Source organism: Festucalex cinctus, chromosome 8 (genome assembly GCF_051991245.1).
Source record: "Festucalex cinctus isolate MCC-2025b chromosome 8, RoL_Fcin_1.0, whole genome shotgun sequence".
NCBI lineage: Eukaryota > Metazoa > Chordata > Actinopteri > Syngnathiformes > Syngnathidae > Festucalex > Festucalex cinctus.
In genome coordinates, this window is record NC_135418.1 from 17,079,025 (window position 1) to 17,101,684 (window position 22,660).

The window sequence follows — 22,660 nt, forward strand, 5'->3', positions numbered from 1 at the left end:
AAAAATGTCACTCATGAGGTACAGAAACTCAAGTGCGAAAAGTCATCTCGGTTGCGTAATTACGCACGGCGCGTGTCGGAAGTCGTGAAGTATGGCTACTCACGCTCAGAAGCCATGGTAATGACGGACTCCGTGGTAGCGTGGTACTCGTCCTCCTCCATAAACTCGTCCTGGGTGGACGCGTCTCCCTGGAAGTCGTGATGGTCCAGGAGCTGCTGGAGCGGGGGCGCCTTCGGCAGCAGTTGGTTGACCACCTCCCGGCTGATGTTGGGCGCCTGCTTCAGCCGCAGCTTGCTCAAGATCTGCGACTTGATGGTCTCCAGCCTCAGCACTTTGCTTTGTTCCCTCCAAACGCAGGCGGAGCACTCGTGGGAACCGGCGTCCTCGTCCAGGAGCGACAGTCCGGCATCCGTGGGCGTCTCGCTGGCGGGAGACAGCAGCAGATTGGGCTCATCGCTCCCCGACTGTCCCAGGGAAATGAGCACCATCAAGCACAATAAGAAGTTATACTTCGACATGACGATGCGTGGACACCAGGCAATGCAACTTTTTTTTTTTTTTGTGCTTGTTTCCTTTTGTTGTTTAACTCACGTTACCAGTTAAATCCCCTCTCTTGGCTGTGCGTCGCTCCCGTCCTTATACCAGAGTGGCATCTAATCCAACACCAAGAAGTTGCCTTTTGCAGTACGGAGAGAACAAAAAAAAAAAAAAGTGCGTTCCAGTTTGTCTTTATTGCAAGTTGAGTAAATCTCAATCTGATGAACGTATAGCCCGATCACGTGTATGATGGTTGTTTTTGGCGTCGTCTTGTACTAGTTTCAGTCCAAGGAGGTGTGTGAGTGTGCAGAAGTGTCACTGGAAAATGTGCATGTGCGGTCAAAAAGGGTGCTCTTTATATATCTCAGCTGCCCGCTGTCGTCATCCGTCTCCATTGGCTAAGATGGCAACAAAAGGCTTTTAGGTCTGTCACCAAGTCAAGAGGGACAGAGTGGAGGGTGCAAGGTCTCTTATTAGACACAATTATTATAGCCTATATAATATGTCATATGTCGTGTTTTGTTTTTGTTTTTTTTAAACAAGGTATGAAAAATTGTTCTCACTTTGTTTTATCACGTGTTCCAGTAAGTCTCTCCATGGCCTTCTTAGCAAATAACCAAATAATTTATTTAATTTTTATTAATTTTAAGTTTATCTCCCTGCAGCCAAACGAATGATCAGATTCATATCTTTGTCAGATGAGGTGATGCTGATTCAGTTAACATGTTCATTCACATTGATAATATTTTTAAAAATGGTCAAGAAACAAAAAACAAACATGGTAAATACTTTTAATAGGTCCATACTAATAATTACCGAGGGCCATTTATTTATTTTACTTCTTTTCTTTTCCATTCAGCCTCATTAACTTTGGACACAGGAGCTCAATACGTCCATGAAATGTCAGAATTTGTTTTAAATTGAGCATATTATGTTGCTATATATAAATGTGGAAGCTGCTTCCAATGCGGGCTGTCCGGTTTAGCATCATTGACCCACTAGTGACATCTACTGGGGAAAAAGAATGACGCGCCTTCACTTCACAATTTCGGCACTTCAGAATACTGATACGTATTCTGTGTTGGTAGGTCACCGATTTGACTTAACACCTTCACAAAAGGAAAAACAAAAGTCCACCTATCATTAAATAGACGTTTCATATTTCTTCTGGAATTCAAGCCAACCTAATAATTTACATTTATTGAAGTAAGAAGTCATGATGAAGGCAGGAGTGAAGTCACTGTGTGTAGGTGTGCACCTACTGTAGGCATCAGGCAGGCTTCCAACTATGAGGTGCCAGACTGCACGCTGCTGAAAAGCAAGTAAGTCAAAAATCAATTGTCATTACGGATTTAAATACCAAAATAGAAGGTATTGAAAATTTCAGGTAGATTGTACTTTCAGTTAGTATTTACTTCTTTTTTTTATTTGAATATTATTGTATAAAGAGGCTGTTTTCATTAGCGTGGATGTGTTTGTGTGCCACTCCTTGACTACACTTTTATGATGGGCTACTATAGGGATAGCTCATGAGAAGCCATATATTATTCATGTGTTATTAAAATGAATCATCCTTATGTAATCCCAGTTGAGTGATAGGAGCCAATGCATTTTGATTTTGTATCTCCGTCAAATGTAACCACATAAGGTTGTAAATTTTGGAATGGTGCTATTATTAGCTTGTGTTTCTATGGTTAATTAATAGTTAGAGAAAGATCTCGAGTGTATCAGTTTTGCAGGTGACATCAAGTGATTTAGTCTGCACTTTCCAGATTTTTTTCTTTTTTTCTTTCACACAATATCCAATTTGAAATTGTGGATCATGATATGAGGACTCCCAAAACACAGTAGAGCAGGGAGAGTCATAATATCAACAGTAATCCAACCATATTGTCCTTATTAGGGTCATGATGGGTAATTTGGGCAAGAGGCGGGGTGCATCCCTGGACTGGTCATTAATCGCAAGGCCCATACAAACAAACAACCATTCGCACTCACATTCCCACCTATGGGCAATTTAGAGGCTTGTGCCCCTGTTGCAGTGTTCGATAAATTAGGCCAGTCAGTCTGAACTAGAGGCATTGGAATTTGGATCATTGTAATGCTATTTGTGAGGTTTATTTTGATTTCAAAATGTGAGGAAATGTCGTTTGACTACTATAACATGAATCTGCCTGGTGTGTATGCTAGTCATTGAAAAAAGCAATATACAATACGCTGTTTGTTTTCATACGGGAAGTGTTACATTGCGGAAGTATCATACCTAGAACAGCCCTGAGATTATTGCTGTTGGGTTGGTCTTTGATTTATAAGCACAAATTTCCCTCCCCTAAATGTTTAATTTAGAATATAAGAACAGATATTTATTATTTCCAACTTGGTTTCAAAATAACACAATTCTGGTTAGACAGTTACTCAATAATGACGGTTTACTTTTAAACTATTTAGAATTTTTTAACAAATTTTGTCTACCTGTTACTTCTAAGGAGGTTGCAATAATTATGTACATGTGCTCGTCAAAAAATTTGAATATCCCCAAAAACTTGCACAATTTCCATAATTCCATTCAAAAAGTCAAACTTTCATAGATTATAGATTCAGGGCCCACAACTTAAGTGATTTCAAGAATTTATTTGTTTATTTTTACATTATTTGGGCTTCCAGCTCATAAAAGTCATTAAAACAGGATGTCAAAAAATAGAATAATGTAAAGAAATCACCATGCATTTGAATGGTTACAGGCTACTGTTTGTTTTTTTTAATGACGAAAAGTGTTTTATACGTATAATAATAAATTTTTGGCGGAATTTCATATAGCCACCCTACACAAATCCATAGTCATTCAAAACCATAGTTTTAAGTTTTTGAAATGAACACCAAACAATATTTTTTTTATGTTATTGTTTTAAAATTTTCCCCTTCTCTTTGTTTTGTTTGTTTCCCCCTCTATTAATAACGTTGTCTGTTTTAAAACGGTTCAATAAAAAGTCATGGGAAAAAACAGGTTTGGAGGTTTGTGGGTGTCTGATTGTCCCTGGTGGCTCTCCGTACTTAACTGGGCTGGGCTTTGTCATTGCACTGTCTTACTTTAGCACCACTGTCTTGTTACTGTTGTGTTGCGTAGGAGAAACTCGCACCGCCTGAGCTCGGAGGTGTCTGTCTTACATAAACACCACTTGTATAAATTGGTAACAAAAAAAAGAAAAATGCTTTCAGTCACTGTGGACAACAGTGGGTCTCCAAAAAAGCGGACATACTCGCGTACCGAGGATGAATCACTCCGTAGCATCATACAGGAGGTGAGCGGAGAGAAAGAGAGTCAGCGGCTTTTTTGTATGTGTTTAAGATTCACCTCGAATAGTGTCGTTTGGTTTCTTGAAATAGTTCAACGTCACGTGATGTCGTCATCGACAAAATGAGCATTATTTTAGCTGTAAATGACGTCTTCCGTGAGCGAGAACGTTTCGGGTTCAACCTACTTCCTCATACCAGCTAGCTGTGCTGCTGTTGACAAAACATGCTGAGATACTAAGGGCTGTCTGTGTGTGTGTGCGCTCACCAGGCTGAGAGCTCATCCAGGCGTCTGACACGAAGCGACAGCCGACCAGGGACCTTGAAGAGGAGGCCTGACAGCCAGGTAAGGAGTCAGTCCAAGAGGAGCAACGAATCGTTGCACCGGCCTCAAACAAATCCGTGTAATCAAGATAAGCGTCACTCATTTGGAGTTTGAGAGTGCAGTGCTGTACGAGGTGTGTCAGAAAAGTTCCATGACTTGTGTTGCAAAAATATATTCACAGTCTCAACGTGGACAAGGGGATCTGATTGACCATTTAATTGGGAACACATTTTCACTCTAATGGTGTTTTTCCTCAACCTTTATTTGAAAAAAATGTCACTAAAATTAACTTGCACATTCTGCAATGCCATCTGGTGGAAAAACATTTAATTACTATCAATGCCATATATTTTTTACTATTTTAGGGCTCTTATTATTATTACAGTAATTCCAATTGCATATATTTCAATTAATTTATTTGAAATGCTTTTCTTTCAGCAGTCGGACCAGGACCTCTCAACAGGACTCCCAGAAATGGTGACTATTTGTCATTGCTATAATCTCTCTGATGATTCTTGTGAGCTTGTTAAGCGCACTCTCGCGCACCCACACGTTGCCACGTGAGTTCAGCCCACGCTGATTTTTGTTACTGTCTGCCGCGTAGCTGGAGCTGCAGGCCAGCTATGACGAGGCGCTGCACGAGCTGCGTGGGCTGGAGGTGGAGCGCGAGGCTCTGTTGTTCCAGGTAGACGTCCTGCAGGACACGCTGGAAGGTGTGGAGGAGCTGCTGGCCGAAACCCAGAGGGAGGCCGGGCAGGCTAACGCGGTGCGTGATGCAAATATTGTGGTAGTTTGGCTTTGTGACCAAATTAAAAAAATGCCCGTCTGCTTTCAGGAGCTGGCGCGAGAGCGGGATGCCAAGAGGAAACTGGAGCGTTTGGTTCACTCGCTAATGAAGGAAGTGGAGACATTAAAAGAGGTTTTGTTTTGTTTGTTTGTTTATTTCCACAATGCATTCGATTACAGTCAAGAACCTAGTGATACAATTACTGTGGAAAATGGACACCCTCAGAAGCTCATAGCTTATACAGCTTATACAGGTCATGTGACATTTGAAATGGCTACAGAAATGCTGTCGTATAGGGGTCTCAAAATTAGTGCGTTAATTTTGAGGTAATTTAAAATTCCTTTAACGCCACTAATTTTTTTTAATGCGCGATTCATGCCTGTACTGGGGAATTTCAGTTGCAACTCAGCAGACACATGTCAAAATGTAACAGTAATAAATTTAATAATAATGCATATATTTGTGGATACTGGGGTCAAGTTTAAATTTTTAAAATGTGCAGAATTTCACAAGTTACTTCATGTTAAAAGTTAGATAGCTCCCAATATGAAAAGAAAAATGCACTGGGCTGTCACCATCGTCTTACAAATGCAATAATGCCATCTAGTGGCAGAAAAATGACCTCAACACAAATCCATATCTCCCTCGTTTTTTATTTTTATTTTTTTTTTAACTCAGTTTTATGAATTATGAAATTACTGCATCATGACTAAAAGATGCAGCCATATTTATATTAGTTTTCTCAATTTTCTCCACTTTTATGTTTACAAGAGTATGAAAACTTAGGAAAAAAAAAATTATACATTTAGAACAGATGTAAAATTTGCAATTAATCGTGAGTTAACTATTGAAGTAATGCGCTTACCTCATTCGCTCCCTGCCATTTTCACACAAGCAATCCCGTTCGCTCCCAGCTATTTTACTGGATTTTGACTGATAATTGCAAGGCCCACAGAATATTGTGTTCTATTGCCATAAAAACATGAAAGATTAGAGTCTCTTCTTCCATCAGGAAAAAAAAAGTATATTTCTGTTTCTGTTTTGCAACAATTAGCATTAGAATATAGCTAAGTTTAATAATTTTTCACAATTCTATTTAGAATTGTGAGTAATAATGGCTTTTTTTTTTTTTCAAGCTGGCCCTGGTTGATCTCCTTTGCTCTGCTGCCACCTGCTGGCCATTTGTGTAATAACTACCATTTCTGCAACCGTTCTTTGCAGTTGAGAGGCTACATGAAAGCCTTCTCTATGCTCTAGCATTAAAAAAAACAACTTATAAATACGTCTTTGGGACACTAAAACATAAAATAAAATGTATTTATACGCTCTTGGGAGCAAATGAGTTAATTAGGATTAAAAATGTAATTGCATATATATATATATATATATATATATATATATATATATATATATGCATATGCACCATGATCCACTGTACAAATGAGTTCGTTGTGTTCCATTTGTCACACCTAGATGTAGTAATTACAAAAAATATATTTATTAAAAAAAAAAAGTTTGCTAGTAACTGGTTGTTGACATTTTGCTTTCTCTTCACAGGAAAAAAATATCTGTCTCCATGAATCTGAGGACACAAATGAAACTGAAGTGGACGCAAAGAAACAAGGACATCAAATGAACGATCCCGCCAAGGAAGCCACACAATCCACCTCTGCCAGCGAAGCGACTGCTGCGCCGGAGAACGTGTGCACGCAGGGAGATGAAGGGACCGTTATGACCAAAGTGAAGTGGGTTGCCAACTGCGCCCCCTCCCTCTCACTGGACGACCCGCTCGGTGAGGACGGGGTGCTCCGGAGGCCTTACGAAAGCGGCGCCCAAGGCGAACGAGACCTGTCCCCGGACAAGAGCGACTCGGACACGGCGAGTACGTACGAGGACGCGTCTGCCGAGACTCCCGAGCAGGACGACGTGCCTTTGGAGTTGCCCCGTGACTCGGCAAGGAAAGACGGCGGCGACTCCCAGGAGCCTCACAGCGGTGATAACTGCGTCGTGTCTTAATTTATTTACCTTTTTCAATGCTACCAGTCTCAGGTGGTTCACGAGCTGATACTTCATCTTATTCTGTCATATCTTTGCTATGTGTCTTACTCTTTTTTTTTTTTTTTTATAAATACTTTTTCACAAAATGTTTGCTAGCTGCTGCCTGAACAAGAAATAAGTTTGTTTTTTGTATACATTAAAACTAGATCAAGCCCCATAAGTACACTGACTTGTCTGCAATATGTCCTCATAAATATGGCTGCATTTTGAGATTTTTTTCCCCCTCCCCCCGCTACGGTCAATTCTACAAGTAAGGGAACCTTGACTCACTGCCAGATGAGTGACTTTAAAGCAAAAACTGTTGTATTTTCATGTCTTTTCTATGATTGAGGGGAAATTGGCTGCATTTGCACTTTTCACAAGTTTGCTCTTTGAAAACATTCCCTTTAGAACCAAACGTCAGTGAGGGAAACTGCATGGTTGCACATCTGCAGTTTATTTTTTCATGTCTGATTGCTGTAAACTTTTTTTTTTTCTTTTCTACTTTTGGGATCTGTTGATTGCATGAAGCTCTTATTTCTACATGGCACATACGTTGATCTTTATACTATTTAAAACACTTGTGCAAATATAACACGTCATGGCAATTCATTTTAATCATATTTTAAAGAAAAATATGATTTACAAATGACTGCAATTCCATGACGTCGTCACATCCTCTTTACACTTGTGGATGCTGATGCAATGAACATGTAACTTGTGAACGTTTCTAGTTTTTGTATATTTAGTCAACATGATTGTTTTTTGTCCTAATACTTGAGCCACACAAAAGCTCTGATGACTGTTTTTGATGCTGTCTGCCACAAAATCACTGGCATCGTGTTGCTGCATTCTCTCAAAAAAGTTTGTTTGTCATTACACAAAGTTCATGTTTTAGCAACTTTGACCGAGGATATTTTGCTTTAAGGAACTCGGTTTAGAGACTTTCAAATGGTTTCCTTCAACATGTTAACTCGGAAATCGTTATTTTTCGACAGGAAAAATGCAAAATATATTCTTGTAACTTGTAAGTTCTTTTGCATCTGAATAATTTTGATTTCTGAAGAAAATGTTTATCTGTAAGAGTAAATGATGAGCTTGTGGAGACTGAACAGAAATTTTGGAATAAAAGGACTTGATCAAGCTGAATTGTTTTATTTTCAAGTTTTAGCCAAGAAAATACAGAACCTCCATACCAAAATGGCATGCGTTCTTATGACAAAACCAAAATGTTCATTGCATTTCAACATGTTTGTAAATCTACTTTTAGTAGCGAACATTTTTTTTTTGTCTCAAATGCTTTATTTGATAATGCTGTAACATATTCGTCCAACAGGTGGCAAACTAGAGCTTGGAGGCAAGAAGATTGGCCTCTGCCAAACATTTGCAATGTAAAACTATGCAGCCATCAGAATCCAAAGCCTTATATTTTTAATATTTTGTAGACTATAAACCACTTAACACAAAAACATGTACATTTTACATGTCTAAGTTTTATTGCAATGTTCTCAGTAGCTGGACATTAATGCATACGAAATATCAAAAGAGCCCCTTTTGTTTTTTCAAGTTGATTTGTTTCCATTTTGGCAGGTTTACAAATTCGTCTTTGGTGATTCCAAATATGTGGCAGAAGTCGGAGTCAGTCAGATATTTCTGGAGAAAAAGAGTACATTTTTGGATACTTGTGGCTTTCTGCTAGTGGATTTGTTTGTTTCATGTCACTCTGTAAATAAAATAATGAAGTAACGTACCTCTTTCTGGGTGGGATCCACATTTCTAGGCAGCTCGCTGACAAGCTTTTTGACCAAAACCTCAGCAGGAAAACACTCAAAGCTTGCATCATTCTCAGAACCGCTGTAAACCTAGAAAGTGACAGCAGTCAAACAAACGAGCTAGCCATGTAAAACATCGTTGAGTGAGAGTGTACACTACATACATTGAAAACATCACCAGGGGATGATACTTTCCCAAGCTCTCTCTTAATTTCCTCATAGCTGTTCCCTTCCTGCCAATTATAAACAAGCACTTGTTAGTATTTATTTTTTTTTTTTGCTAAACGGTGACTTTTACTCAATGATTTCATGTTTCAGTGAAAACCCGCTTACATTCCATTTGTAAGGATCCCAAGCAGTGAACCAGCCAGTGAAAGTGGGCGGCTCGAACCCTTGCTTGATCAAGAGGATAGGGGTTTCAGGATCTCTGTCGCCCGGGTGTGTGCGCAGATACTCCTGAATGGTCACGACTGCCTCTTTGCGTTCTACTCTATTGGCCTCCTTACCGAGCCACACAAACACCTAATATGGCAGAATACGCGTTATTATGTGTATTAAGACTAGTGTTGTTCCGATACCGTTTTTTGGTCCCCGATACCGATACCCAGGTTTGCAGTATCGGCCGATACCGATACCATTCCGATACCTAAGAGTTTTTTTTCCTCAACATGAAAAAGCTGTCCTGTCATTGGTTCACAGCATTCAAGAGCCAATAGAATATCTTAGATCGGCATGCAGTGATCATGTCACATATCAGTGAATGTCGAGCACAAGCAAGACACAAGATGCTGCATCCAAAATCCGATATTAGCTTTGGAATTAATGGTATCAGTATGTTACTTGCGAGTAGTCACCGATACCGATGCCACTGTTTTAATGCAGTATCGGCACCTCTGCCGATACCAGTATCGGTATCGGAACAGCACTAATTAAGACAATAATATATAGTGTATTTGGTCTGCTTCCCCCTCCCTACCTGGTCCCATGTGTCTAGTAACATAATATCTTCTTCATTAAGGTCGTCCTGTGTGAACTGGGCCACCTCGGTCGCGACAAAACGGCCCGACTTCTTGGAGCATTCGAACAGGCGTGGCTCATGGTCCGGAACGGTCTGCCGCAGCCTGTGGACATGCACACAAAGCAACACATACACAATGGCATGGTCAAAAGGACATATAGACACACAGTGAGCCTCATTTTAAGTAACCTTTAACTGCCAAAAGAGGCATTTCAGACCAAATCATGAAAAAAAAACTCTCTGGAGCCGCAAAACCTTTGAACATTGTGATGAACAAAACAGTATGTACATATTATGTTTCTTTGTTGTTGTTATTGTTGTTGTTGTTGGTTTTTTTGCCTCTCTTCTTCGTTTTTTGGAAATTTTATGGCTATTTTTTTTCCCCTTTTTTCTTTTTTTTTGGCTATAAATTTTCTGGCAATTTGGACAATTTTGTGGACATTTTATGGAATTTTTGTGGATTTCTTCTTTTGTTTTTGGATATTTTATAGTTACTTGTGAAACGTTTTTTTCTGACTTTTTATATATAAATATTCTGAATTTCTGGCCATTTTGTGTACATTATGATAATTTTTGGTTTTTTCAGACTTTTTTTTTTAATAATGAAATTTCTGACCTTTTTTGGGGGCAATTCCAAAGACATTTTATGGTATTTTTTCTACCTTTCTTCTTTTCGTTGTTGGATATTTTGGTTCATTTTTAAACATTTTCTTTTCTGCCTTTAAAAAATAATAATAATCTTAGAACTTTTTTTTTGTGGCAATTTTGTGTACATTATATGATAATTATTTTTCTGACTTTTTTAATACTGAATTTTTTGACTTCTTTTTTTTTTTTTTTTTTTTTTTTTTTTAGCAATTCCAAATACATTTTATGGTAATTTTTCTGCCTTTTTTCTTTTCGTTGTTGGATATTTTGGTCAATATTTAAACATTTTCTTTTCTGCCTTAAAAAAATCACAACTTTTTTTTGGCAATTTTGTGTACATTGTATGATAATTTTGTTTTTTTCTGACTTTTTTAATGATGAATTATCTGACTTTTTTTGGCAATTCCAAAGACATTTTATGGTCATTTTTCTGCATTTCTTCTTTTCATTGTTGGATATTTTGGTTAATTTTTAAACATTTTCTTTTTTTGACTTTTAAAAAACTGACTTTTTTTTTTTTTTGGGCAATTCCAAAGACATTTTATGGTAATTTTCTGCCTTTCTTCTATTCGTTGTTAGATATTTTGTTTAATTTTTAAACATTTCCTTTTCTGCCTTAAAAAAACAAAAATAATATATATATATATATATATATATATATATATATATATATATATATATATATATATATATATATTTTTTTTTGCAATTTTGTGTACTTTATAGCCTATTGTAATTTCCTGCTCTCTTTTGACATTTTATGGTCACTTCTTGGACATTTTTAGGTATTTTTAAAAACATTTTCATTGACCTTTTGTCTCTTTTAACTTACAAATTTGGATTCTGACGTTTTTTAAATAATTTATTATTCATCTTTTAATCAAAATCTTTAACTCATTCAAAGAATATTATAAATTTGTAAAAATATCAATTAAGCAGCAAAATCTATCTGTCCTTATCCATCTCAGTGGGCGGCCATTTTGCCACTTGCTGTCAACTGAAAATGACATCACAGTTATTTTCAACAACCAGCTGACACCCATTTCTGAGTTTGGTCATGTGACATTTTCAAGTTGAGCCATGATTGGTTGTTACCTGAGCAACCGTGATGTCACTTTCAGTCAACAGCAAGTCGCAAAATGGACGCACCCTGAGATGGATGAAAACAGGCCACCTTTACCTTTTGTCACTGGCATATGGAGCCTGTCCACCGAGCATCTCCCAGAATTCCAAAGGCTCGTGACCCTCGGCAACAATGTGGCCATTCGATTTGTGTCCAATGACTAAGGTGATCTCCTTTGCCATGTCCCGCTCATCTCCACTTGCGCCCTACAAATACCAAATGTCATTGGCTCCCTAATGACACCATTGTTACGTTTTTGCGTACCTTTCCACACCACAGATAATGTCCAGTCTGACACTTGAGCAGAAACACATCATTGGAGTTGAGAGAAGAGGCCAGCGCTGGAACCTCAATGGCTTTCGTATTGGAGGGCTCAAAACCTTGAACCTGGAACAGCCGCACTGGTGGGTCTGGGTCAGAGAGTCTTTTTCTGGATGAGCCCCCCTAACATAAAAGAAGGGTGGCAAACATTATAGGGGGTAGAAACTGGATCCCACTGGGATTCTATTCAACAATAATATGCTCTATACGCCCCCACAAGTCTGAACACGGCATTCTGATTAGTATTGCATTTGTGGAATATGACTACAAAATCCATCTGTTTTTATCTATTTCAAAGGGGCAACCATTTTTTTTTTGCCATTATTTTTATAATTATTAATTATTATTATTATTATTATTTTTAGAACACTCACATACAAACATGGTCTCCTGGGTGGGTTAAGCGATGGAAATCACTCGGCCACCCAGAGCCCGGGGGGCCACTTTGTCACTTGCAAATGAAAATGACATCACCGTTGGAGACAAGCAATCACGGCTCACCTGCGTTCTGAGTTTGGTCATGTGATGTTCTCAAGATGAGCCGTGATTGGTCATTACTTGAGCCATGAGCAACTGTGATATTTTCAGTTGACACCAAGCGGCAATACAAGGCAAAATGGCCGCCCCCAAATTGGATTAATATTAAAGGGATACTTGACTCAATGAGCCATTTTCAGCAGTAAAAAGTTAGTATTTTGTCTGGAAGGAATTTGATAACTTATTTTTCATGTAGAATTAATACATTTGAAAACAAAATGTTTCACTTGATGTCGACTGAAGATGACATCACCTGTGCTGAGGAAGTAACAACCAATCATGGCTCACCTGTTTTCTGAGTTTGGTCAGCAAACTGAGCAAACTGAGCCATGATTGGTCTTGGTCGTTACCTACTTCCTGAGCACAGGTGATGTCATCTTCAGTTGACAGCAAGTGGAAAAAAATGTTTTTAAATGTATTAATTCTATATGAAAAATAATGAAGTTATCAAATTCCTTCTAGACAAAATATTCACTTTTTACTGCTGAAAATGGCTCAATGAGTTAAGTATCCCTTTAATTTCACTACAGTCTTCCGTCGCTATAACACGGTTCACTTTTCGCGGTCTCGCTGTATCGCAGATTTTTTTTTAAGTGCAATTTTGCATATTTTTTTTACAGTAATATACCCATTTTGTAAAATTTCTGAAGGTTTGAACATTGTCAATGTTTGAACAAGAGAGAAATGTGAGAACATGTAAATGCCTCAATGAGAAAAGTGTATGAATTGTGCGGTCAGGGATTTTAGAGCCTTAAAACATTTATAAGAGTTGTAAAACATAAAGCTAACTACTTCGCGGATTTCATTTATTGCGGGTATTTTTTGGAACCTAACCCCAGCGGAAAACGAGGGAACACTGTACCATGTGTAGACTAGTGGGACCACATATAACATTGTCAAGAAAATTTTTGACTTGACTCTGAGACGTGCGTTCACATTCATACCTCAAAGATGATCATTTTGCCTTTGAAAATGATCAAAAAGTGTCTCGGTTCTTTGCCCATGGTCACTCTCACTTGAACCGGCGCACCGTCGTACATGTGGTCCATATCTATGGCGTGAAGAACAGACGCTGCGATCTCATCCTGTGTGGCATGGCGGCCCTACAACAGCGCGCGATGATTAGTTCAACCTCCGAAGATGAGGCGGGAAGACGGGGCGAGTTGGTGATGGAGCCTCACCTGCCAAACGTAGAGCAGATAGCTCTTCTTTTTGTTCACTATATAAGTGTAGAGGATCAAGTAACATTCTCCTCCGTAGAAGTAGCCATGACGTTGAGGGTCCACGGGTATCAGCTCCAGATTCTCAATTCGCCAAACCTGAGTGCAATCGCAGTCACTGTGACATCACTGTTATGAATTTATTGAAAAAAAATTAATACATAGGGACCTCGTGGTATTATTCCCAGGTCTTCCATTTGAGTTGCTGCTATTTAAAAAAAAATAAAAAAATATTTTACTGTCATATACACTGCCATTTTACTATACGGGATTAGAAGGTCAAAGAATAGAAAATTGCTAAAGTGGGATACATACAGTCGCTCTTTAAAATTATGTCATTGTTTGTTTGTTTTTTTGCTTATGCAATCAAAATTTTATGTAATCAAAATTACTTATGGTATTGGTAGGAGTGATAAAGTACTCGTACTGGTATCAATATGAAAAAAATTTTGGTATTGAACATCCCTCGTGCTATAGAAATAAAATGTACTTATTTACTAGATACAGTTTGAGATTATGAAAAATTATATTATAAAATTACAAATTAATCTTATAAAATTAAGATTATAAAAACATTTAACAGGAGTATACAGTTGATATGATGAAAGCTATTAAGGCAATGATGATGAAAACCTTTTTTGTAGCCTGGTTCAATTTTAAAAAATAACATTACAGAGTAAAAATGAATGAATGAATGAATGAATGAATGAATGAATGAATGAATGAATGAATGAATGAATAAAATTACACAGAAAGTATAAATAAAAAATAAAAAATAGTAACGTTACACAGAGTAAAAAATAAATTTAAAAATATCTTACACAAAGTAAAAAATAAAAATTATAAATAACATTACACAGAGAGTACACCAAAATTATTCTAGAGCATCTTTATATAAATTTCCCCAAAAATGAGTTTTGAATTGAATTGACATTTGAATTGTTGTGCGAGATTAATAAATCATCACAGGCTCTGATGTCCCAATGTACTTTTTGTATATGAGCACCATGTATTTCTAACTTGCCAGTTATGATATCCTTGTTCTACTTCCTGCTTTTTGGTCAATTACAGGCATTCATATCATGCTAGCATGTTTAAATTACCAAAAAATAAATACATAAAATAAATACATAAAATAAATAAATAAATAATAATCTCCAGGACATTTGTGTTAATAAGAGTAAAAATATGGTCCTGTCAGTGTTGTCGGCTGCACACACTATCACCAACCTCCACTTGGCCGGTGCCGTCGTCCACCATCCTCTCTTGTGCGGCAATCGCTGGGATCTCGTGCATCACAGAGACATCAAATTTCTCCTGAGTGACAGTAGCTAAAATAGTAATGACAACAATGATTCAATAATGCACAATTATTTTAACGCTACTCTTGTTGTGTAATGTTACAGACAATGTTACATACCAACTTTTCCCTTTGTGTGCACTTTGCCCAGGCCTTGAGTCTGATCCTTCACTGTCCACGTCTGGAAAAGCTGCTTGAAAAGAGCCGACTCGGCGCCGTCGTTCATCACCTCCACGTTTGTCGTGCTGGGATAGTTTTTTGCCTCCATAAACTCCTGAAAAGTGCAATTGCATATTGAGAAGATGTGACCATGCAGTATATACCCGTCAACAACTGGATGCGGGTTACTCACCAAAGCTCTGGTTATGGCCATCTGCCTCTCAGCTTTATTGGCCTTCTTCCCCTTCCATACAAACACTTTTGACCCACCATGGTCCAGGATGTAGCAGTCCTGTACACATTTTATATTTGGTTGTCAAACTGTTCACACCAAGTACCACCTTAGCTACCATCATGACCAACATTAAAATACAGTAGACACGAGACATATGTTTTATTATTAAAAAAAATTGTAAGCCATAAAACCTAAATAAAAAAATTAAAAAAAATCTAGAAACATTAACTAATTTGCTCCCAAAAATGTTTACATACGTTCCATTTAAAATGTTCCAAAGACATATTTATACTTTTTTTTTTCTTTTTTTTTTTAATGTTTTTTCATGCAAGGCTTTGATGGAACCTCTCAACTGCAAAGAACGGAAGAAATGGTAGTTATTACTCAAACGGCCAGCAGGTGGCAGCAGAGCAAAGGAGATCAACCACGGCCATATTGAATAAAAGATAAATTACTCAAAATTCTAAATAGATTTGTAAATAATGATGATGAACATTAGCTATATTCAAATGCTAATTGCTGTAAAATGGAAACAGATAGAAATATACTTTTTTTTTTTCCTAATGAAAGAAGAGACTAATCATTCGTTTGGTAGGTTCCATGTTTTTATAGCAATAAAACACAATATTCTATGGGTCTTGCAAAATCAGTCAAAATCCAGTAAAACAGCCGGGAGTGAAGGAGATTGCTTCTGTGAAAATGGCTGGGAGTGAATGTTAAGTAAATGTTTTTTGGGCTAAAAAGTTCTGAACTGTCATTCTTTTACATACCACTAGAGGGAGCTCACGGTTCTATAAACCACACATAGGAGTGGGCCACATACGTATGATTTAAAAGTTGACAGACTGTCCTGAGCATTCTTTAATGAGATAAAATAAGTACAAAAATACAAAACATTTATTATAGTAATTTTAGTTTTTAAGATTTAGAATCAAATTATCCCCAAGCAAATACTGTACGGTATTTTATTTTTTATTTATTTATTTATTTATTGTAATGTGTTACTACAAAATTGTTCATCAATGAGATAAATGTATGCAAATATTATAACAAATAGACACAAATCTGTTCTGCAGATATTTTGCATTTTGTACAAAATCTGTGCTCGGTTGTAATGTCAAAATTCATAGATCCATTTCATCAAACACAATCTCGTTCATTCCAGGGATGTTCTGTCCTCCCATTGTTAATAATCCATAGTTTATCACTACAGCCAGAACCCCACAAACCTCAATTTTCTTTCTATTTTTTTTTTTCAATGTGAATTTTTAAGTTTTAGTTGTTATTCTTTTTTTTCCTCAATGCATTTCAGTGTGCTTCAATTATATGCAAATATTTGCAATTTGTGGGCCGACCCAGTCTCAATCGTGACTCTCGGTGGTGGACAGTACAGTAATCTTTAAATAGATTGGATAGATTGGTCCATCTTCTGATCGGATCGGTTACAAGTTAACTGATCAGTTAGCTGATAGGCTTCAAAAATCCTGATCATGTAAAGCCTACAAATACAATTTCAGTCACCAATTTTAAGAAAAATACTGAAATAAATGCACCAAATATTGCTCAGCGGCCTGAAGTAAAGACTTCACAGACCTTTCGAAGTCAAAGACAGCAACTCACATTATTGTTGAGCAGTTCTTGAACCAGCGGTCTGCTAGCAACCTCTACAACTTGCATCTGCCCTTCAGCATCTGACACACTGGAAAAAGTGCACGCAAAAGAGGAATCATCACACAGACTTGAAGAAACAATGAAGAGCATTGTTCTGCGGTTTGGCTTACTGGTAAAGACTGAGTTTTCCCATTTGTTCCCGGTTAGGGGCTTCATCAGGAGGTCCGTCTGTCAAGTGGCCGTATCTCTCCCCAAGAATGTTAGTCAGCATCTCCATGACGTCAGGGGAGTTTTGCTCCGCGTCGCCCTCGATCACCTTGATCTCCGCCCGACCCCCTCGTTCTCGGTCTCGGATGTCTTTGGCCAGCAGCATACCCTGACGGTCAAGAGATAAATGTTCTCATATTTTCATGCATAATTGAAAACTGCTACAATTAATTTACTGACAAATAATTGATTGTTAATCTAAGCACAGTACTACTGATCACTTCTGTAGCAATGTCATAGCTACTTCAGTATTTATCAGTATGAAAATTACAGTCAGTACTTTGAGTAAAAATTCATAAATTACTTGACTGTTGTAACAATGTAATAGATGTGTAGTAATGCAGTTAGTAATCTTGAAAAATATGAAAGTAATGACCACACATTACCTGTGCAAAAATTAGTATTTAAATAAAAATTCATAAATTACGTGACTGTTCTAGCAATGTAATACGTGTGTAATAATGCAGTTAGCAATACTGAATAAAAATAATGTGAACGTAATGATCACACAGTACCTGTGCAAAAAACAGAGTACTGCACTGTACTCTGATCCATGATTTTATTTTGCAGAATACATCTAACTAGCTACTTAATACAGTTAACTCATTCACTCCCAGCAATTTTCACTTCAAGCAAGCCCCTTCATTCCCGGCTGTTTTACTGGCTTTTGAATCAGGAAAAAAAAAAAAAAGAAGATATTTGTATCTGTTTCCGCTTTTTGACAAATTCGCATTTGAATATTGCTAAGTTTCATCATTATTCAAAAACTTAGTGAAAACACTGGCAAAAAGACCTTGTTGCAACATGGCCTTGGCTGATCTCTTATACTCTGCTGCCATCTGCTGGCTGTTTTTAGTTATAACTACTATTGTTTTAAGTGACCTCATGTGAGATGCTCTATCAAGCCTTCTGTATGCTCTAGCATACAAAAAAAAATAACACACACACAAAACAAAACATAAAACACATATAAACACGTCTTTGGGAGTGCAGGGCAAAGTATTAAAAAAACGTATTTATACGTTTTGGGGTTTGAATGGGTTAAGTATGGTATGTATGGTAATGTTGTGGTATGACTGTGTAACAATATCATTCCTAACAATTTAGCAACTACGTCTGAATATTTGTGTTGAAATACAGGAATTACAATTGAGTCCTATAAAGATATGAGCAGTAATTGCGATCATATACTGTAATTTCCACGTTGCAATGACAGAGGCAAAACATCTTGCTAATTATTTTTGTATATTACTTCTGAGTATTTTTCAATAATGCAGAAATTAGTCCTTATACTTGATATTTACCGCTAGATATTAGTAGTTATGCATTAATGTCATCACTACTAAACTGTGTACTAACAACCATAACTGCTGGTAACAGGAATACTTATTAGAAGTACCGAACTAAGGATAGATGAAAGAGCTTAAAACGAGATCACAATGCAGAAATTGTGGAAGCGGCGCAAGGTCACATGCTCACAATAATCTTACTTTAAGTCTTTCCTGTTTGTTGCTCTTCGGTCCATTCCACTGGATGATGGTCTTCCCAATGTCCAATAGAAACACATCCCCGAGGTTGAAGCTCTTCCAGCACAGCTCCACCTGAAACCATTTGGAGCAGAAGCAGCGTGTGTACACAAGGCGCTCTGTGATTCGTGTTACATAACCCCCCCTTGAAATCCCGTGCTCACCTCCTTGGCCACCACCCGTTTCCTTCCTTTGACATGTAGCAGCCTCTGTATGTCGTAGGCGTTGATTTCGGTGTGCCTCATGCCTGTTGCGACTCCGCCTTTCTTATAGCTGCGATATACGACACAGGGTGGGGAAAACACACTCAGTAGTTGATGTAGCCCTATTTCCATTAGTTTAACATTTTTTTTACCACTTTATGTTAACAAGAGTATGGCGCAGGGAAAAAATAGTAATTTTATTGTATATTTAGAACATTGTGATTTGTGATTTAACTATTTCAGTCATGCGATCACATCTAGTATTAACTTAGTATGGTGTTCCACATGGCTCAATTCCGGGGCTTCTGTTCTTCTCATTTTATCTGCTAGCTTGAGTTGAGTGACGGGAGTCAGTATCTTAACTGCATGATTTGTAATGACAAGTTAAGCAATTCCAGTCCATTTATTGAATTAAAAAAAAAGGTTATTATTATTATTATTATTATTATTATTATTATTATTATTATTATTATTATTATTATTATTGTTGTTGTTGAGCGGTGAATGGACATCAAGATCAAAATCCCCAAATTGCACTTTCACTCACATTATTCCTTGCTTGAAATAGCCCTTGAACACATCGGACTCGTAGTCCTGAACTTCCCTGTGCTGAACCGGAGTGGAACCCAAAAAGTCGTCCAACTGTATAGTGTAAAGAGCAGCTGCACCCTGTTCTTCCTGAGAGGACTGCGAGCCGATCCAGTAATGGATGTCATAGTGCAGGGAGCCTTTTACTTTCTGGGTCTGGAGATTCAAGAAGTCATATCCGGCAAGCATGTTAACAGAAAAGAACAAGATCTCAACACCACGACTAGACTGATGATGGATCCATTTTGTACTTACATAAAGAAGAACATAGCAATCACCCTCATAAAAATGTCCCCATGCCTTCTCGGGGACTTTAACAAGCTCCATTTGCTGTTTCACAAACACGACAAAGATGACTGTTTCCCTCATTTCATTGTAAAAGTAGTCATCACTGTTCTGGCAATATGTGAAGGGAAACTACACAAGTACCTCAATCCTCCAGATTATAATCCCAGGGGTGTGCGTTACGGCTTTAAATGTGTTCTCCATGTCGCAGGCAGTTGTGGAAGGCCGATTTTGTTACTTATTTTACACCTGTTCAAATAAAAACATCACCCGGGAGACGCACAACAAACATCAACAAAACCAAGACAATGTTTAACAACAATACATATTCATAAAGAACATACCTTCAGTTGAGTTTGATTGGCTTGATAACAAAAAGTCTTTCATACAATGCAGCCAGCAAAACAATTTGCATGCATTTGCGTGCTTTGGGATTTCACAAAGTTTTGCCCAATCACTGAGGATGACACATGACCATGTAGGCAAATCGTTTTAAAAAATAAAAATAAAAATAAAAATTAAAAAAAGCTTTCTTAGCTATTTTCAGCAATGAAAAGTTTATATTTTATTTATAAAACATTTATTTATGTATTTAATAATTATTATTGTAAAGCATTTGGGTGTCAAGAAAAGCGTGATATAAACCTGATGCATTATTATTCTTCTATTTTGTCTCTAATTAATATGAGAATGTCATTATTGTTCACATACAACTAATAGCTTTAAAAAGACATTTCACCACTTTCTGTCGACTGAAATTGACATCATAGGTGCTCAGTAAACGGGTAACGACCAATGACGGCTCACCTGTTTTCTGGGATAGGTCATGTGACATCCACAAAGTGAGCCATGATTGGTCGTTACCCACACACACGTGAGGTCATCTTCAGGCGATAGGAAGTGTGAATATGTGTTTTTAAAGCTATTATATTGTACATGAAAAATAATGTTTTCACATTAATTATAGAAAAAACATTAACTTTTCATAAATGAAAATGGTTAAATGAGTCAGGTATCCGTTTAATGGTTAGCACTGTGAAAATGAATGTTTAATTTATATTTCAGTATTGGAGGTGTTTTGAGTACGGTAGTACATCTGCTTCACAGTTCTAAGTTCTGGGTTTGAATCTCAATGCCGACTTTGATCATGGCCAATCAAAATGGCTCCTTTCATTCCATTTAAATGTCATGCTCAATAGTCCACTCTGGTCCCGAATAGACGTGTCACCTAGTGATTCTTAATGAATGAATAAATAAATAAATAAATAAATAAATAAACCTAGTTATTTTATGAATGAAATACATCTCACGTTCACGCCAAATGTCTGCACAGCCCAGAATCTGTCATCCTGTGCTCAAATCAAAGTCTCCAAAATCACATTAGACTAGCTGCGCCACTATTTAGACATAGTCTGAGCAAGGAAACTTTAGTCCAACTTTATGCCATCAAATTGTCTTTCTGCTGAGTGTATCTTTAAGGACATTCCATGGCAGAATGCCAAATTGGCAAACAGGCGCAGAAATCTTTTGTGGCTCCATAAAAATCAGCCAGATTTTTTTGCATGTGCATCTATGAAAACAAAGCTCTATAGTTCAATGTCCTGACATGTGCTAGGCTGTAGCTAAGCTGTAACCTTACTAAGTATATACGATTTTAGTTCATATTGTGAATAATATTTAACACTTTTCATGCTTCTCATTTTACTTTTACATACCAAGAAAAGAAAACATGAGTGACAAGTTAAGCAACTCAGTATTTTTCCATTTTCCAGGACTTCCACTCACATGTGACTCAGCACATACACAAGAAAAGACAGCATGAATGACAAGTTAAATAACATTTTCAGTCTTGTAGAATTGAAAACGCTATTTATTACTTTGCCATTTTTCCAGAAATTCTCCTCGCATGTGCCTCGATCGAAATGATGTCATGCAAGTTACTGGCCAAAATGAAACGAATGACAAACCATTTCAAGTTGAGACTACTGGAAAATGGTCATGAATCAACAGCGTGAGCACAGTGGCTCACTTTTTTTCTAAATTAAAGTGGAAAAATATGGCATAACAAGTAGAGTATCCCTTTCAGCTTTTTGATCTTTGAAAATTGCAGAAGGTGGAAATAATTACAGAGTACCAGACTAACTTACTACTCACTCCAACTACTGTTTGGCTTCAAGCATTTGTCAGCCCTCTAATTAAAGTACTGTGATCTGGCAAAGACAACTAACAACCTAAATGTCTTTCAACAGAACAATGTTCAACTTGTGAATCCGTCGACATTATCATCTCCTGTAAAGTGAAGATAGAAAGCCAACAAATTATACTTACAATTTCTCAACAGACTGGATCAAAATGTTTGGCTTGTTCAAGATAGGTTGTACATCCTCCGTCGAAACGCGTTACTCTGGCAACTTGTGGCTTTTAAGATTATGGGCTGAAAAGGTAATGATGAAATAAAGAACGGTGTTCTCTGATGTCATGCGCATCGCAGTCATAAGAGGTACTACAAAGGACCCTGTGGATTTGAAGGGTTTTGTCAGTCAAACATCTTAGAATTCAAGGCATGTCCATCATAAGTGTTCTATATATCGCTTGTCATGACAATTCAGAATCAGGATGGCCAGATATTCAGTCAGAACCTCAGAACTAGACATGAGCCGTTTACCGGTTTGACAGTTACCGTGGTTCTAAAAAGTCAAGATTTCAATAATCGCCAATACTGGCTGTTACCAGTTGCAGCTGGCGCTAGTAGACTATAACCGTCGGTTGCCATGACAATGACACTCTGTAATCTTTAAAGTGGTGGTCAACCCCCCCAAAATGTTTTTGACAATTATATGTTCTATGCAGCCCCACTCGTCTACATATGG

At 37.4% G+C, this 22,660-nt stretch overlaps 3 protein-coding genes across 8 annotated transcripts in view; 1 reads left to right on the plus strand and 2 right to left on the minus strand.

The window, feature by feature from the left end:
• gdf11 (growth differentiation factor 11) overlaps positions 1 to 4,224 on the minus strand; it is a 29,670-nt gene extending 25,446 nt beyond the window's left edge. For 2 of the 5 annotated variants that reach the window (XM_077528504.1, XM_077528500.1), the window contains exon 1: positions 104 to 877. In XM_077528504.1, coding sequence (XP_077384630.1) covers positions 104 to 518 — 415 coding nt within the window. In that variant the 5' untranslated portion in view covers positions 519 to 877. Of the gene's footprint in view, positions 1 to 103; positions 878 to 1,799; positions 1,849 to 4,096 lie in introns of those variants that run through there. The other 3 variants (XM_077528501.1, XM_077528502.1, XM_077528503.1) reach the window with 3 other exon arrangements.
• On the plus strand, positions 3,612 to 8,121 carry LOC144023268 (uncharacterized). 2 transcript variants are annotated; one of them, XM_077528505.1, is made up of 6 exons: positions 3,612 to 3,836; positions 4,100 to 4,174; positions 4,592 to 4,630; positions 4,758 to 4,919; positions 4,989 to 5,072; positions 6,498 to 8,121. In XM_077528505.1, the coding sequence occupies exons 1-6, from the start codon at positions 3,744 to 3,746 to the stop codon at positions 6,954 to 6,956; spliced, it is 912 nt and encodes a 303-aa protein (XP_077384631.1). In that variant the 5' UTR covers positions 3,612 to 3,743; the 3' UTR covers positions 6,957 to 8,121. The 2 variants fall into 2 exon arrangements, with proteins under 2 accessions (XP_077384631.1, XP_077384632.1); XM_077528506.1 differs by having other exon boundaries at positions 4,595 to 4,630.
• On the minus strand, positions 8,117 to 22,254 carry avil (advillin). Its single transcript, XM_077528498.1, has 20 exons — positions 22,119 to 22,254; positions 19,935 to 20,039; positions 19,761 to 19,835; positions 19,465 to 19,661; positions 18,879 to 18,987; positions 18,679 to 18,789; positions 17,092 to 17,297; positions 16,931 to 17,009; positions 15,269 to 15,367; positions 15,037 to 15,190; positions 14,847 to 14,947; positions 13,578 to 13,715; positions 13,341 to 13,499; positions 11,803 to 11,982; positions 11,596 to 11,744; positions 9,726 to 9,870; positions 9,083 to 9,271; positions 8,914 to 8,982; positions 8,729 to 8,839; positions 8,117 to 8,630 (listed from the first exon to the last, which is right to left on the minus strand). Exons 2-20 carry the CDS (start codon positions 19,992 to 19,994, stop codon positions 8,517 to 8,519), a joined length of 2,445 nt encoding a protein of 814 aa, XP_077384624.1. The 5' UTR covers positions 19,995 to 20,039; positions 22,119 to 22,254; the 3' UTR covers positions 8,117 to 8,516.
• Between the last annotated feature and the right edge of the window lie 406 nt (positions 22,255 to 22,660).